General features: G+C 41.7%; 1 protein-coding gene across 1 annotated transcript in view; it reads right to left on the bottom strand.

The window, feature by feature from the left end:
- The window catches only part of CKS2 (CDC28 protein kinase regulatory subunit 2), a 6,819-nt gene extending 4,798 nt beyond the window's left edge, over positions 1 to 2,021 (bottom strand). The window contains exons 1-2 of the mRNA XM_042452525.1: positions 1,778 to 2,021; positions 604 to 731 (exon numbers count right to left, since the gene is read on the bottom strand). Of these exons, the coding sequence (XP_042308459.1) occupies positions 604 to 731; positions 1,778 to 1,836 (187 nt within the window). The 5' untranslated portion in view covers positions 1,837 to 2,021. The remainder of the gene's footprint in view (positions 1 to 603; positions 732 to 1,777) is intronic.
- Positions 2,022 to 18,602: the final 16,581 nt, after the last annotated feature.

Below are 18,602 nucleotides of genomic sequence, written 5' to 3'. Positions count from 1 at the left end.
TCAATGATGCGTGCGTCCTAAGAGTCCAGAAGTCGCACCAAAGCCACGCTCCAGCCCTAAGGACTGGAATGTGGCTTTGGTGTGGCTTCTGGACTCTTAGGACGCATGCATCATTGAAACACCATACCTCCACTGTGACTCGAAGCAGCTTTATTTTGGCTGTCTGTAACAGGCCATTGGGCACCAATTTAAGAATCGAGGTAATAGGTGTCGGAACCTATATTGGGTAGCATAATTCAAACATTTAAATTCATCTAGGATTCAGTTTATGACAAGCAACCTCATTTTTACATTCATTTTTATTTTATTTTGGCAGGATGGCACTGGGCATCTACAAGGCAGGTGCGACTGCTGTTTTTTAGATATGCCTCTAGATTACTCTTATTTATAGCATTTATACACTGCCTTTCAGTCACAAAATACACTTAAGAACATGTTATTTAATCATGGAGAAAAGAATCAGCTATTAAGTAAAAAAAACACCCTGTCTTTAAGTTAAAATATAACCCAATTGTGATTTAACATTTTGAAGCTGTACATGTCCTTAACTTCTACCTCCTTGTTCAGATATCATGACGCAGCAGTGCTGTTGTTTCCTTTTACCTGGCTCATGAATCATGTAGTGGACCCAGCCAAGGCTCTGCTGAACACCAAGTCTTCTCCATTCCTCTTCAGTCATTAGATGAGTTTTTGGTACTTGTTTTGAGAGCTCTCTTGGCAACATCACATGCCTACCAGGGGCAGAAATCACATTAAGTCATGTTTAGAGCCACACAGCAATGTAAAACTGTCAAGAGTACGGGCTTATACCCAACCTCATAGCGTTTGGGGAAAGCGTGGCCATGCTTAATATCTTTCCAAGTTCTCTCATTGTGAAAAATTCTTATAAGCTGAATTTGCAGTACTGACAATGTGGCCACTGGCAAAACACTGCAAGAATTATGGCTGAGGCTTCCTTTTTTCAGGCTAAGGGTTATTATTTTAAGTGAAGAAAACACAATGTTTAGCATGTAAGTGGACTCTGCACTATCAAGTTCATAAACTGCAGTTTGCATGCCTTCATGTTTAAATTATTTGACCCAGACTCTGAAAGATATTTGGGTAGATTATTCAGTTTTTATGGCGTTGGCTTGACCTGCGTCAAGATAACAATGGTCCAAAACACAACGCAGAAGAAACAATCCAGTCTGAGACCACTTTAACTGCCCTGGTTCTGGGGATTGTGGGAACTGTAGTTCGGTGAGACATTTAGCCTTCTCTGCCAGAGATAGCTCTGGTGCCCCCATAAACTACCATTCCCAGCATGCCCTTAGCACTGAGCCAGGGCAGTTAAAGCGGTCTCAAACTGGATTATTTCTGCAGTGTTCTTTGGACCAGTCAGAGCTCACCTTAATGCCAAACCGCCTCTGAACAAACTTGCCAAAGAAAGAAAAACAGGTGATAGGTTTGCCTACTGGCTGCCTTATATAAGTCAGAAAGGACCAAGGCACACAGCAACAAAGAATTGACACGGAAGGGTCTCCATTTGCAGATGGAAAGCTCAGTGTGCTGGAGGGAGTCCCTTCAAGTCACTCTCCATGGAGAGCCTATTATGGGTTTTTCTAAGTGCTCTCTGGCTGAACATCCTAAACGCCTCCGCTTTAAACTACAAATCCCAGAATGCAACGGGAGGCAGCCCGAGCAGTTATAGCGGCATAGCAGCGCTATCAGAGCGCAGTGCGGCAGTCTCCATTGCGGACAGCCAAAGAAGGAAGGAAGGATGGGAGGCAGTGCTCACCGGTACTCGTAGTTCTCGTCGAAGTACTTATCGGAATAGTAGATCTGCTTGTGGGCCATTCTGAAGAGGGCGGCCTCCAGGGAAGGAAAGAAGGAGGGGAACGAACAACTAGCCGCCTCTAGTCTCCAACCTCGCTCGCTCGCCAACCGCCTCGCCCCGCGCCCCTCTCAATTTGAACGCAGCCGCTCGACGCTGATTGGAAGACCGCGAGGGCGAATGGGAGCGCGCGGCACCCTCACGTGGCCTCTCCTTTGCTCCATTTCCTCCTCCCCCGCCTTTAGTGGTTTTTCCTCGCCCTCTTTGCAGATCCACCAATCAGAAAGCGCCCTGGAGGACGAGCGCAATCGATGCGGGGGGGGCGGGGGAAGGGAGAGAGTTCGAAGGGCGGGGGGAAAGTTAGGCCTGATTCTGAGAGCGCGAGCCTGGTAGTGGTTACTAGATACTGTAGAAGTAACCGTTGCTGAGGAGGCGGTCTCTCTTTCGCCTCAGAGAGCAGGAGAGGAGTTGTGGTTGTTGTTACTGTGCCCCTGAGGGCGTCGCCATAAGTCATGGGGCTTTCCTCCTGGCTGGGTTTTCCTTTCTTTCGTTCAGCAGAAGCTTGTCATTGGCTTCCTCTTGAACCCTGCTCTCCAAAGTCAGAGTCCAGCGTTCAAATCACTACACAACCACCACCACCACAACAATAATAATAATAACAGATTTTATTTATATCACACCTTTCCAGAAGGATCAAGGCAGCTTACAGTAGACTAAATAATAAATACATTTACTGTATTATTTATTCTATTGTAACCTGCCTTGATCCTAACACATGCATAACTAAAATTATTATTATTTTATTTATGGTATTTACTACTTAGTAAAATTACTACTGCCAACTTTGACTTAGGGCGGCCCCATTATTATTATTATTATTATTATTATTATTATTATATCACACCTTTTCCCCAAGACTTTGACTTAGGGTGGCTTACAACATTTAAAAAAAACACAATACAATTAAAAACATACAAAAACAATACATTAAAATAGGATTACTGTACATTCATTTATCATTATTATTATTATGGATTTTATTTATATCCCACCTTTCCAGAAAGATCAAGGTGGATTACAATACAATAAATAATAAATACATAACACAGACATAACTAAAATTACAACTGTCGACTTCAGTTTTCTTCACTGTCCAGTTCTCACAGTCACACCTATACATGGTGATGGGGAATACAATCGTTTAGACAATCCTAATTTTAGTATTCAGATGTATATCTTCACACTCTAAGATCTGTCCAGATATTTCATATCTGCCCTTCCCTAATAATAATAATAACAACAATGTTTTATTTTTATCCCATCTCTCCAATAGGATCGAGGCAGGTTACAACAGTAAAATACACAAAAATACATCATTAGTTACAAAATAAAATTACATAAACCCTTAACCCCTTCCTTAAAACTAAACTACAAACATTATAAACTACAGTTAAAACCACTTAAAATAATCATAATTGGGGCTAGTGGCCCTAGTCCTACATGTATTGTGTCACTTATTCAACAATTGCTTCAGTGAAGCTGCACTAGCTGAGAGTAACTATAGGTTGAGCCCTGTGCCTGTCTGCTTTTTCAAGTAACAAGGGATACCACAAAGACAGCTACTGCTGTTGTATTTGCCATATATCATTGTGGTTGAGTTCTTTCAAGTAGTTTCTGGCCTAGGGCAACCCTAAGATGAACCTATCAGGGGTTTTTCTTGGCAAGATTTGTTCAGAGGGGGCTTGCCCTTGCTCTGTGGCTGAGAGAGTGTGTCTTATCCAAGATCACAGAGTGAATTACCCGATGGGGGACACGAAAACCTGGTCTCCAGATCATCCAGTGCCCAAACCACTACACCATGCTGGCTGTCATAGCACATGTAATAATAAATAATGCACATCTATAGATAAAACACAAAGAGTAAGCATATAGATATTTATGGTAACATACCCGCTTCATTGTTTATTGAAATGTGTATTGTTACATGCTTTTTCAGTGAAAATTGTGACAGCATAAACAAGTTCCCTGCGTGTGCTTGTTTGAATGTTGTATTAGTGAAGGCAAAGTCCCAGGTAAACACACATAGGACTTCAGCCTTCCAAAGTACTCCTGCCTTGCACTGGCCAAGGTAGGAAGCATGCAGCTGTGGGGGGCTTTACTGGGCATTTGAGTAACACCCTCCCCCCCAAAAAAAATCACTGGGGAAAGCAAGGAAATTATCTTTCCACAACCATGTGCAAAGGGAAAGCCACCAGTCACAAAATTATGAGGAAAGGGGCAAAGAGGATCATCTCTGCTGGCAGGGCCTGTGGCTGCCTGGGAAGGAGAAACTCTCTGATCCTGTTCTGTTGCCTGTCTCAAACTAATATTTTTAAACATTTTTTTTCTCTTCCCACCATTCTCTGCTCATCTGTAATCTGAAATGGCCATCTCAGTGAAAATCGAAGTTGGATAACAGCTGCATCTACACTGCAGAATTAATGCAGTTTGACACTGCTTAACTGCTATTCTGATTTTGAGCCATTCTCATTTCCCAGTCCTGTGCATCATATCCCTCCACATTCTGGAGGGGACTCTAACATGGATCAAAGTAGGTCAATATTGTTTGAAACTGGTATGATGAAAGTTTTCTTTAAAAGTCTTTGTGGCTGGAAGAGTCCTGGGACACAATGAGGTTGAGCAGTCTTAATCCTTGTATGCTATTTGTTTGCTTTAAGGTTGTCAAAGTTAATGACTATCTAAACTGGGGGTAGGCAAAGCGCAGCCTTCAGACTGCATCAGCCCTCTAAGTCTTAATGTGATGCCTTTACCCCCTCCAGAACCCTGGACTACTCTTTTTCCTGCAAAAGGTGAATTCATCCTGGAAGCTTTGGAAAAAACAACCCCCCGCCCCCCAAATGAGAACCAGAATTCCAGCCATTTCTGTTCTTCTTTTTTTACATTCAAATTATACCTTTAAATTACATCATGAGCACAGCCTAAATGCTTTTACATTGACATAGTTTTGTGTGATTAAAGTGAAAATTTGGCAAGATGTGATATTTTAAAAAAACAAAAACTAGACAAGGTCCTAAAGAGTAAAGATACACAACTGAGCACTAAAGTTAGAATTGTCCAATACATTGTATTCTCCATCCCCATGTACGGCTGTAATTGTTGGACAGTGAAGAAAAGAGATAAAAAGAAAATCTATTAATTTCAGATGTGGTGCTTGAGAAGAGTGCTGAGAATACAGGGGACAGCCAAAAAGACAAACAAATGGGTCCTTGTACAGATCAAGCCTAAATTCTCCCCAGAAGCCATGGTGATTAAATTGAGGCTGTCATACTTTGGCCACATCATGAGAAGGCATGATTCATTAGAAAAGTCAATAATGCTAGGAAAGGCAGGAGGCAGTAGAAAGAGAGGAAGATCACACACCAGTTGGAGAGACTCAACTAGGGAGGTCATGGGTCTGAATCTACAAGACAGTAGTGGGAGATAGGGGGTCTTGGAGATGTTTCATACATAGGGTCGCCATGGGTCAAGATCAACTCAAGGGCAGTTAATAACAACAACAACAAACTAACCCCCCCCCCCCCCCAGGCATCTCCTATCTCAGGCTCCACCTGGAATATTGTGTCCAGTTCTGGGCACCACAATTCAAAAAGGACATTGAGAAACTGGAGCGTGTCCAAAGGAGGGCGACTAAAATGGTGAGAGGTCTGGAAACCATGTCCTATGAGGAACGACTCAGAGAACTGGAGATGTTTAGCCTGGAGAAGAGAAGCTTAAGAGGTGATATGATAGCCCTGTTTAAATATGTGAAAGGATGTCATATTGAGGAGGGAGCAAGCTTGTTTTCTGCTGCTCCAGAGAACAGGACCCAGAACAATGGATGCAAGCTACAGGAAAAGAGATTCCACCTCAACATTAGGAAGAACTTCCTGACAGTAAGGGCTGTTCGACAGTGGAACACACTCCCTTGGAGTGTAGTGGAGTCTCCTTCCTTGGAGGTCTTTAAACAGAGGCTGGATGGCCATCTGTTGGGGATGCTTTGATTTGGATTTCCTGCATGGCAGGGGGTTGGACTGGATGGCCCTTGCGGTCTCTTCCAACTCTATGATTCTATGATTCTATGATTCCACCCACTGAATCTCACCTCTCTCAGCCTTCTCTTTTGATGAGCTCCAGGGTTTTGTTTGTTTGTTTGTTTATCTATCTGGAGTATTTATACCCCATTCTTCAGCCACAAAGACTCTCAGAGTACAAATGGTTAAGTGGATGGTTCCTGCCCTCAGGCTTACAATCTAAAAAGACATGACAAAAAGGAGAAGGGAATGGTGATGGGGAAGGAGATTAGGTCCAGCAGTTCTTCTCTTCCTCTGAGGCCTGGACCATGACAAATGGACTGGAGGGAGAGCTTGGCTTCTTAATCTAGGCCAGGCCCGATGGAGCTGGGCCTGGCTCTCTCCATCTGAAGTGAGATGGAATCAGATGGACTGGAGGGAAGGCTCTTCTTCTTACTCTGGCTAGTCCCAATGGAAGGATGCGGTGAATGCCACAGCCCATTTCTGCCAAATGGCAGACATTTAGGGAGCAGTGGTATCACTCCCCCCATAAGGTGACACCCAGTGCAGTCTGTATACCACACACTCTCCTAGTGAAGCCCCTGCTTGGACCCACCATGGTTGCCCACCATGAGCTAAACAGAACATATAGCAGCAGGTATACAAGGTGCCTTGACCAAAGAACTTAAGAGGGGTGTGTGTGTGTGTGTAAAAAGGTTTTTTTTTAATTTCAACCACTTTAAAACTAACCTTTACATTTTTACATTCAAAGATCACAGGTAATGCACTCTCTGCCCTTATGCTTGAAATCTAAAAAGCATGACACACAAATAGAGATGAGGATGGAAGAAGTAAAAAACAGGCTCAGGCACCATTTCTGGAAAACACATTTCTTATTGCAATCAAATGGGACGCAACAGTTAAGGTAGCCTGTGATAAAGGCTGTTGGCGAGTGATTTTATGAGAGAGTGAATAACTGCTCATCTTTGAGCAGCAATGAGGAACTAGCCCTGTTTCTCTTGTCTTGTACTCTGCAGCCTGGTAGAAATAGCTGCCACTCCAGGGGTTTTTGGAGATTATTTGACCTCCCTGGCTTCCTGTTGTGTTCCTATACTCTGTGCTTGATCTGGACTGTTTACCTGATTTGGACATTGCTGAACTCTGTTTCAGACTTAAGGCTGGTATTTAAAAAGTAAAGTAAATGCTGAACTGTAAACTGTTCAGTAACATGGTCTGCTCATTAGCTGCTGGCTATAATAATAATAATAATAATAATAATAATAATAAAAATAGGTTTTATTTATATACTGCCCAATCACTGGGAATCCGAGCGGTTTACAATAGAGGGGATAACAGACAGTTCCCTGCCCACAGGCTTACAATCTAAAAGACACGACACAAAAGGAGAAGGGAATGGTGAGGGGGGGAGGGAATCAGGTCCAGCATTCTCCTCTCCCTCTGAGGCCTGGACCAAGGCAGATAGACCGGAGGGAGGGCTCTTTTTCTTCAGGCTAGGCCTGATGGTACTGGGCCAGCCTTCTCTCTCCCTCAGAGGCCGAAAGATGACAGTTAGGGAGGGAGGAGCCTCTGTCTTCAGGCTATCAGTTGTGTAGCAATCAGCCTTTGGCTGGTTGCCCAGACAGTGTTTGGGACATAGTGGATTCTTCAACTACTACTTGTATTATGGCAATGCATGGGTGAGAGGAATGGAATTTCATCTGTATCCTAGATCCTGGGGATGCTGTGTCACTAGTCCCTGGTTTACAAAACAGAATTGTGGCAGTGTGCATTGATCATCATTCTAGCACTTCACTATGAAGCAAGAGCACACTGCTGTGACAGCACAGCATTCAGTCTGGAAACTGTATAACGGCCTTCTCACAAATGTACCTACTGGCAGAACACTGAAGTAGTACATCTTACTTTCCAACATCTTATAGATGACAACTGAAGAAGAACGGACTGAGGAAGAACAGACAAACTAGGAGACACTGCAGTGGATTGTGTTTGCCTGAGCCTACTGGGGAGGGCAGGATTCCACCTACCTCCTCTCTTGTCTGCTGAATTAATTGAGTGCAAATTCTTTTGCACTTTGAACCCAGTTTGCAACTAAAGTAAGTAAGGGAACATGAGAGGAGGGAAAAGAAGATGGGACATTTACAAAGCAGCTGAAGAAGTGAATAACAGTGGATTGTTGTTGTTCCCGGCCTCAATCTTTGGAGAGAGGTGGAAAAGAAATCATAATATTCAGGCTAGCCTGAAGAAGAGCCCTCCCTCCAGTCCATCTGCCTTGGTCCAGGCCTCAGAGGGAGAGGAGAATGCTGGACCTGATCCCCTCCCCCCCTCACCATTCCCTTCTCCTTTTGTGTCGTGTCTTTTTAGATTGTAAGCCTGAGGGCAGGGAACCGTCTATTATCCCCTCTGTTGTAAGCCGCCCGGATTCCCAGGGATTGGGCGGCATATAAATAAATCTTCTTCTTCTTCTTCTTCTTCTTCTTATTATTATTATTATCAGACTGTCCCTGACAAATCAGGGCAGCTGGTGGGTATTGTGGGTGTGGCATGCTGCACACTTGCCAGTGCAATTTTTGCTGAACACTAACATTTCTATAGACTATAAAAATGGTTCCCCTACAAATAGCTACTGGTGTCACTAGCTGGGTGTGGGGTGTGTGGACCGCATCAGATGATACCCTAAGTGAGGGTGACACCACTGCTCCTCAAACATCTGCCTTTCGGGCAGAAACGGTCTGTGGTGTTCACAATGTGGAGAAGGCAGTAAACTTTCTACTATAGATAACAATAATGCGATGTCCTCCCCCCCACCCCTTTAATTCATTTTGCTAGTCCTACAAAATATTTTGGAAATGTGCATAGTTTTTTATGGCAATTCTGTTTTCAGATAGATCCCTGTTTTAATTTTCCAGTGAATTTTGAATTATACTTATCCCTCCATATTCACTAGGATTAGGGGCACAAGACCACAAATAACAAAACACCATGTTTTTACCTGAGAGGACACCTCTCTAGCAATCTCTAGATCCTCCAGGGCAACTCTGTGGTCAACATCCGACACACTGACCATAGAACTGCACTGGAGGAAATACAAATGCCTAGTGGAGTATTCTCTCTACGAATCTCTAGGTCTTTCAGTGCAACTTTTAGTTAAAGTTGACCACAGAGTTGCACTGGAGGACCTAGATATTCTTAGAGAGAGCATTTTAATCAAATCTGTGGATAACCTGCAAATATCAAAGCCGCAAATATGGAGGGATGAGTGTATATGCATTAATGGAGTGTATGCATTCCTGGACATTGCTTTGTTAACAATTGTAGAAATAACATAGGCTGGTTCTGCACTGCATTTTGTGAGATATTTAGCTGCCTCTGTCAGAGAGCTTTGGGTGAATATCTCACAAAATGACATTATTTTTGTAATTTCTACATCTGTTAAGAAAGCAATGCCCAGGAATAGATAGATAGATAGATAGATAGATAGATAGATAGATAGATAGATAGATAGATAGAGTTTTAAAATTCTGGATTCCTTGAGCTTATTTGGAGGTTCTAGCATGAGAGCACAGCTATCATATCCCCTTGACTGAAGAACGGTCCACCCCTTCTATCTGGGATGGTCGTCCTCTTCCACCAAGTGCACAGCTTTGGGAGGGACACACCTGGCATGGCAAGGGAGAAAGGGGACACCTTCTAGCCAGCCAGTTCCACTGATTCAACCGTGGCGATCAATGGGGTAACAGATATCACAGCCAGATCACCCTCGCATAGCTCTGATGCAATAGAATTAAAGAAGTGGGAAGCTGCCACGACAAAAACCTTCAATTATACAGATTTCAGAACCTTAGATAATTTTTTATAAAACATACTTTTGAAAAGTTATCTAAAATATATAAAACCCACAATAACCTATTTTGGGAGCGTGGTAAAGAACCGGGCACACTTTACCATTGCTTATGGACATGCAAAATAAGTTTTAAAAAATGACTGGGTAAAGGTAAATAATAATATATTTTTTTAATTTATATTTCCTGCCTCTCCCTACAGATCGAGGTGGGATTACATCAATAAAATAAAATTACAATTACATATAAAATACAGTCCAGAAAACCACAGCATTACATTACATCAGTAAAATCATTATGTCACCATCTAGTCTAACAGACATGCTCAGAGTGGAGTGTCCCTTTATGGTTGTCTACAGAAGGTCAGGGGGGTAGGCTCGCCGGAAGAGATCTGTCTTGAGTGACTTCTTAAAGGCATCTAAGGTAGTGATAAGACGGATCTCTTACGGTAAGCTATTCCACAGGCCATGTCGGTGAATGCTTTTTGGGAAGTTGATGTTAATCTAGTCTTTGGATAATCCAATAAATTCTTCCCAGATATTCTGAGAGTGCAGGGTGGATTGTGAAGTTATTAATTTGGTCTTTCCAAGGAGGTTGCAGTTCCGTCCAGAGATATACCCATCAAACATGCAGGATGACAATTTGGATAAACATCTCTGGGAAAACCCTCTTCTATTTGATTACAACCGCAACAGTAACACCAGTTCAAAAATGGAAAGCAAAATAGTTATTTTTTGCACTACAACCCCTAGCAACCAACACTGGATTAGCTAGCCTGAAAGGGGTTATAGTCCAAAAAAGGAACTTTTGCAAGCTCTGTTGATAAAAGAAGGCTATATGCATGATATGCGTTTGTGTGTATGCTTGCATGCATATATGCTTGTGTTAAAATAATGCTGGAAGGGAGAGATGGGATAGGTAATTCCTTTTTTCACTACAACGCTCAGCAATCACTAGCTAGATTAGCTAGCCTGAAAGGAAACACACACATGTTTGTCGCAAAATAATGCTGGAAGGGAAAGATGGGATAGGTAATACAGTACTTTATTTGCCAATGCGGTCTCATCCAGCCCTGTGACAGATAAATGTGCTGGGTACTTGGCTCCTTTATTCATTAGCAAGACGTACAGTCAGCTCTTTGCATCCATGGATATTTTTATCCACAGATTCCACCATCCACGGCTTGATAATATAATAGAAATAATATAAATTCCACAAGCAAACCTGGCTTTTGCCATTTTGTGTAAGGGATACCATTTTACTCTGTCACTGTATTTAACAGGACTTGAGGGATACTGGAATGCAAGGCTAGTGGATAGCAAGGCCCCACTGTACAACTACTGGCTTTATTTCCAGACACCATTTTGCAATAGTTTTGCCACAGCGGCTGCAAATGTAATGAACATTGTACATTGCTGGCCATCCCCACCGACCCAGTGACCCTGGCAGTGTGCAATGGTGCCCAACAAGTCAGGAATGATGGGCACTAGGGTGCAGGTCACCTGGAGGGCCAAAGGTTGTGAAGCACTGGTCATGATGCATGTCCAGGGGTTTGTGATGTCACTAATGGTCACTGAAACAATGTCACGACTGGCCACTGGCCACTCAGAGCAGTTGGGAACCCAGTTGGTTGCCATGACCTGGTTTGCCATCTGCTGCTTGGTGGTTTTGGCTCCACTGTTTCTGGTCCTGGCGGAGGAGGATGGCATAGGACTCTTGGACGGAGAGGGTCCAACAGATACCCAGGCTCCAGCGACGAATGATGAGTGCACAGTAGGATTCTGGTTACTGTTTCTGATGGGATTGTTTGGCTTGTTTAGCACCACTTCGGACAAACAGCCTCCAGCAGGTCGGAAAGAAGCCGAGGTGAGGGGCTGGGAGAGCCAGAAATCTGGAACCATTGACACCCCCCCCCTCCATGGCAGATGGGGTTTTCTTGGCAAGATTTGTTTAGAGGGCAGTTTGCCTTTGCTTTTCTCTGAGGTTGAGAGAATGTGACACCCAGTGGGTTTAAAATCCATACATATATGATGTATCCAAAGCAGATATCTCTGTCAGACGCTTTAACACACATGCATTTTATATACATATGTCATAGCTTGAGCATTGAACTACAACTCTGAGGATCAAGGGTTGGAATCCCAGCTCAGCTGTGGAAGCTGATTGGGTGATCTTGGTCAAGTCACATGTGCTCAGCCTCAGAGGAAGGCAAAGGAAAAACTCCTCAAGAGCAAATCGCCTTTTTAAAAAATATATTTTATTAATTTTAATACACTGTAACCAACCATCATAACATTCCTTACGATAATCACAACTTTATACTTTACAAAATACATTCCCAAATCTCTCCCTTCATATTTCACATTTCTTACTTTGATATAGTCTGTTATTTGAATACCACTTCCTATATCCCCCAAAGAAACATAGAATGATTTCCAACATTATTAATACACATTCCATCATGTGACACTTATAAAAAACAATACAGAAAGCACACTCGCTTATCTCCTACGCCATATTCCCACACTTTTTGATAAATTTTGATTGTAATCCAAAAAGAACCATTTAAATAACATATGTAGCGCTTTCCTTCAATTTCTATTAACAATCTAATTTTTTATTCAGATTCTTCTATTTGAGGGGATATCCCCTTTTCACCTCAATTTCAATTCTTCTATCTTGTTTCTCCCAATCTCTGGTTTATTAATCTCTATCTACTTGAATTCGCAAAGGAATGCTTACCAAAAAGTAAAAACATGAAAATTTCCATTAACATATAATATGTCCCTTGTTTTCCTTACAAATTCTAATCACCTTTCATAATTTTTATACAATTTGATCCATATTTGAGGTCCAATTAGCCCTTTTCCCCCATTTTCTTTCCATAAATTTTATGACAGATTCCCAACTTGACCTCCATTTGGAGCTATCTTGATTTTCCATTTTATGTGAGATTAAATCTAATTCCATCATATGAAATAACTTGAATCTCCATTCTTCAATTTCTATTATTTTATCTTGCAAAGACAAGTCTCACAGCCGTTAACATGTAAAATATAGTTTTCCCAAACCTTGTTTCAACATCCCCATCTAACATGCATAATATCGTTGTTACTGCGTTAAACTCCAGTTTAACTCCCAAGATTTCATTGATTTCCTTCTACACTTTTTTCCAAAAGGTTTTTGCTTTGTCGCATAACCACCATAGATGGTAAAAGGTGCCAATATCTTTTTTACAAGTCCAGCAGATCTTATTGCCCGTCTTGTAAATTTTATCTATTTTTTCGGGTGTTAAATACCACCTGTATAAAATTTTATAGTAGTTTTCTCTGACGTATTGCGAAGAGCAAATCGTCTTGAGAAAACTCCATGGCTGATTCACCTTAGGGTCATCATAAGTCGGAAATGACTTGAAGGCACACTCATCAACAACAGCAAAGGAGAGGACCACTCTGGTCACTCTGGGAAGGACTTTCTGAAGATTAGGGGCAACCACCAAGAAGGCCCCATCTGGCCTTCAAATGCTGGCTCCAAAAAGATCCATTAAGTTGTGTTCATATGTGGAGAGATCTTGTAGCCCCTTTGAGACTCACTAAAAGAAAGAAGTTGGCAGAATGAACTTTCCTAGACTTAAGGCTACTTCCTCAGATGCACTTGAAGATGCACCAAATGCATCTGGAAATGCACCAAATGTATCAAAGTAAGCAGACTTAAGTCTAGGAAAGCTCATGCTGCCAACTTCTTTCTTTCTTTCAGTGAGTCTCAAAGGGGCTATAAGATCTCTCTACATACTGATCCTACAGACTAACGCAGCTATATATTTGAACTGAATTGTGTTGCAAGACTTCTTTCTTGGATCCTGGATCTCTCAACCCTTTGCTTTAAGAGGGCACCGTCTTGTTTCCCCAAACGACCGCTTAGCGTTGCTTTCTTCCACCCAGGCCATAGACAAGGATGCAACTCCAGCCAACGCACCCCACCTTCCCCACCACGGCTGTGCCATGAAATGCACCCTGGATTCTCTGGACAAAATGGAAAAGGACATTGTGAGCCTCTTGTATAAACTCCGCATGCATAAGAGGGACCTGGCTGGTGACCAGTTAGCTGAAGATGGGGCTAGCAGCATGGCCCAGCATGGCCTCCCCCTCGACGATGTGGGGCTCTACACCTTCCTGGAAGAGAGCTAAACATCGCTTGGATAAAGAGAGAATGCTGGAGGAGAAATAAAATTCCCATTGCATGAGTCATTGGTGTGCAACACGAGATATCTATGATCGTGAATATTTTTACTATTTAATCCATTTCTTGGGTGTCTTTTCAAGCAAGGCTGATGTCTCTGTGAGATGGCTTACAGTGTAACATACACACACACTTACAAAGTTTCTGCTAGTTTATTAATAAAAGCCGGAAGAGGCAACAACAGATCACTTGGCACGGGGGAAAAAAACTTCAGGTGCCACTTGACTCTGTGATGTTTGTCTTAATATGTAGGCACAGCGGGGAAATTGCAGAGGTTTTTTTTACCTACCTGTGATACCTGCAAGGAGAGTCCAGTAAATGCAAATTGTTGTGTGATCTGTACTAAAACACACATGCCTCCCCCCCTCCGGTATACACACAATTGCCAAGATCCTATATGGTGCTTGTGTAAAGTAAGTATAGTTGCTGCAGATTTAATGCAGTTTGACTTTGCTTTCACTACCATGGCCCCATCCTATGGAAACCTGGGATTTGTAATATCTATCTATCTATCTATCTATCTGGATGCCCCCATTAATGGAGTACACTTGTCCCTCCATATTCACTAGGGTTAGGGGCACAAGACCCCCATTAATGTGGAAAAACCGCAAATAATAAAAATGCCATGTTTTTTACCTGAGAGAACACCTCTCTAGGAATCTCTAGTTTCTCCAGGGCAATTCTGTGGTCAATGTCTGACAGACACTGACCATAGAACTGCACTGGAGGAAATACAAATGCATAGTAGAGTACAGGTATTCTCTCTCGGAATCTCTAGGTCTTTCAGTGCAACTTTTAGTTAAAGTTGACCATAGAGTTGCACTGGAAGACCTACCATAGATATCGCTAGAGAGAACATATTAATCAAATCCATGAATAATCAAAACTGCAAATATCAAAGCCGCAAATATGGAGGGATGGGTGCATTTCTTTTTTTGTTCCTGAAAGAGAAGAGCACATTCACAGCCAAAGAGACCTTTTGTACAGTACCTTCTTCACTGAGTCACAACTTCAGAAACAGTTGCTGGCGGGTGAAGAATCTGAGTGTGATTCATATTCCAAACATGTGCCAATGACACATAATCATTATTCTCATTATTTATATAGTGCCATATGTGTGCCACAGCTCTTTCCAGCATTTTAAAAAAAGTTTTTGCCTGAGGAATTTTATATGCAGAGCCCATTTTTCAAAGCCTCCCATTAGTACTAGTGTCAGGAGGCAAAATTAGTAGTGTCAGTTCTTCAAATATTTTTCACTTCTGTAATAATAATAAAAAAGGCAGCATTAGAGACTCAGTTGTCTTCATGTTCTTGCATTTCACAGGACCCACTTAATTATATGTGCTTTAGAATATGTACAAGTATTATCCCTTTATTAACCACAGTCCAAAATGTTTTATCTCAAGAGTAGTATTTTGTTGCTGGGAGGTGGAACATAAAATGTTTCCAGCATAGATGTATAATGGTTCTGATACAAAGAAGTGTCTGCACACATGGAGCCTCTTTCTGTAAAAGTAGCCAAATCTCCATCAAAAGCTATTTAGCAGGAGTTTGAGGGAAGACTGAATGCAGCCCCTTCTATAACAACAGATTGTTAATAGTTTTCTTCCCCCCCCCCCCCCCGGCTGTTTTCAAGAAGGGGGACTGTGAATAGCTGGATTGAGGCTAAGCTCTTGCTTTTGGAAGTAATGTTGCCTGCATCTGCACTGCGGAAGTAATGCAGTTTGACACCACTAACTGCCATGGCTCAATGCTATAGAATGCTGAAATTTGTAGTTTTGCGAGATATTTAGCCTTCTTTTTCAGAGAGCTCTGGTGCCACAATGAAATACAAATACCAGAATTCCATAGCATTGGCCATGGCAGTTAAAGTGTTGTCAAACTGCACTATTTCTGCAATGCAGATGCAGGTGTTGTTGACCACTGCTGTGAGGAATGTGGTTCTAGAAGTACTGTATTGCATATTGCTCTTGTGCGTTGCCAGTGGCATGAATAGTAGTAAAGAGTAGCCCATCTCAGGTCTTCCATACTGGTTCCATTTCAAGACTTCTTATTTTGTGGCAACATTACTTTTGAAAAGAATGAATATGATGAAATGCTAAAGCTAAGCAGATAGATAAGCAGTGGTAAGATGATGCTTTTGGAATCATCCTCCCGCTACTGCCCAGTTATGGAAGGCTTCAGCATGTCATTATTTTCATCCCTCATTAAAGTAAGTTTCCAAGCTCCATTGTATTGTTATAGGATTACTATCCAATAACTAAGAAGGAACCTGAAGTTTGAACAAGCTTGGAATAGCCAAAATGACAGCAGATGTTCCTTAATGGTCAGCAGCCGGGTATTTTAGCCACATCATTTTGTCAGAGAAATTACAGATGCTATTCCCTGAACAGCTAGTAGGAAATTCTGCTGGAATATAAAAAGCCATTTTGGAGAAGGTGACTCATCCTCCCCTGCCCCTTCATTTTTGGCATGTGTCAGGGAATGTAAGAAGCATTTCTGGGTAGGGAATGAAAAACATAGACACGGGAGAGCAGAGCTGAAAGCTGTATGCCTGAAGGCAGATTTCATGGTGCAGGTATCATGGGGATCCGACTGGAAGCACTGGCTGCAATTAGAAGTATCTTTTTAAAGTTTTTTTTTGAAAAAAAATCTTCTCTCTTGAACAACAAAAGTAGACTCCTGGTCACTTCTCATTTCATGTTTTTGAAAGACTAGTATGGGTCTTTGGACGTATAATTGTTCCCTGGGCTCCAAAGTTTGACTGGCTCTGATATCATCTATACCACAGAGACCAAAATGTGTATTTTATTTTGTCACATTCTGTCCCACTTCAAAAAATGTATTAAATAGTATAAGAGATTATCAACTCTGTTTTTTAGCCTCTTCAATTGTCAATATTGCTCCAAATGGTGTAGTAGACCCTAAGCAAGGCTCCAAATGGTCCAGAGAGCAGGGACTATTCAACTACATACCAGCACTTCTCAAATTTAAACCAGGCCATGTGTAGCCAAGCAACATCAGTGTATGGTCAAGATGGCAAAAGTTCTTAATGTGGAAGAAGAGACAAGCTAGAAGAGGCTGGAGCAGTTTGCTTTTTCCTTCTGCTGGGAAGGACAAATTCTACCTTCTTCTCTCCCCCTGTTGTCTTAACTGAGTGAAAACTACGTTTGAACTTTGAACTCAGTTTGCAACAGCTGAAGTAAGATGAGAACAAAGGGAAAAAGTGAGAGGACCAGCAAGAAGCTGAGACATTTTAAAAGCTACTGAAAAAGTGTGATGACAAAGGGTTAATCAGGACTGTTCTTACCAAATCAGGACAGTTGGAGGGTATGAAATTGAAACATGAAATTCATTTGTGATATTATACGCCTTATACGCAGAGCTTGATGGTAATTTTATATACCATATTTTAAATAATTTTGTACATGAAACAAAGTTTGTTTGCATTGACCTATCAGAAAGCAAAGGGGTCACTATCTCAGCCACCCATGTGGATAATTATGGATTTCAGAATATTTTGGAATTCTGGATAAGGGTACTCCAAGCTGTAGTCATATAAAAGCACATTAGTAACTTAGAGTGCCCTTTACTGACTTTGGTTGATATGCCAGCTACAGCTGTTCTCGGTTACAGACAGTCTGTTGACAATGATTCATGACTGCTAACCTAAAGAGTGGGTTATTCAGTCTTCCACTGAAACTGGCCCAGAAAATGCAGCTAGGGTAGGGTTCAAGACTCAGCCTACCTGAGTGGGTCAGCTTACCACAAACATTTTACACTTCTAGTATATTATTAGGCTAGGCTCAAGTGCTCTTGTTATTGGGCCATTATCAGCTGCAGATCAGATCACCTGAGGAAGCATATGGCTCATATCAACCTGCCTGTTCAGTGAAACCTACAGACCAAGGCTACTTGGTGCTACTTTCACCTGCACAAGATACATGTGGGGCAATTGGGTGAGGGGTATTTTTCTGTTGAGGTATGCTACCTTAGGAATTTTCTTCCCCCTGCCATAATAATAATAGTAATAATAATAATACCATCTTGATGGTGTTGCAATGTTTGTTAAAATGTTTGCTTGTCACAATAACAACTTTTACTGAGATTTGTTTGTATTGTGCTTTGATTGTTTCAACAAATTCTGTATACTGCCTTGGAATTTTGAGAAAGAAAAGTAACACATAAACAATTCAAATAGACAAGTCATAAAATAATTCTAGCTAATAATAATAATAATAATAATAATAATAATAATAATAATAAATTTATTTGTATCCCGCCCCTCTGAGAACACTCAGGGCGGCTAACAAAGTTAAAAATACAAGACATATAAAATCCCTGGTATCCTCCCCTCCTTAAAAAAGTATTAAATCCAATGCAATATTTAAAAAACAGAACAAAAACAACAACAACAAACAAACAAACATACAAGTTAAAAACTGACCAGAAGGTCAACAACGTCACACCAGCAAACAATCAGTGGGAGCAGCAGTATCTTTCCCAGACGTTTTTCTAAGGCCGGGTTCTCTATTCTGGGAAGGCCTGCTGGAAGAGATCTGTCTTAACAGCTTTTTTAAAGCTGTCTAAGGATGTAAGTAGACAAATCTCATCCGGCAGGATTTAGCTGAGTGTTAAATT

The sequence above is a fragment of the Sceloporus undulatus genome, chromosome 2, assembly GCF_019175285.1.
Source record: "Sceloporus undulatus isolate JIND9_A2432 ecotype Alabama chromosome 2, SceUnd_v1.1, whole genome shotgun sequence".
Classification (NCBI taxonomy): Eukaryota; Metazoa; Chordata; class Lepidosauria; order Squamata; family Phrynosomatidae; genus Sceloporus; species Sceloporus undulatus.
Note: the sequence above shows the minus strand (reverse complement) of the source record. Positions and strands in the feature narration are given on the sequence as shown.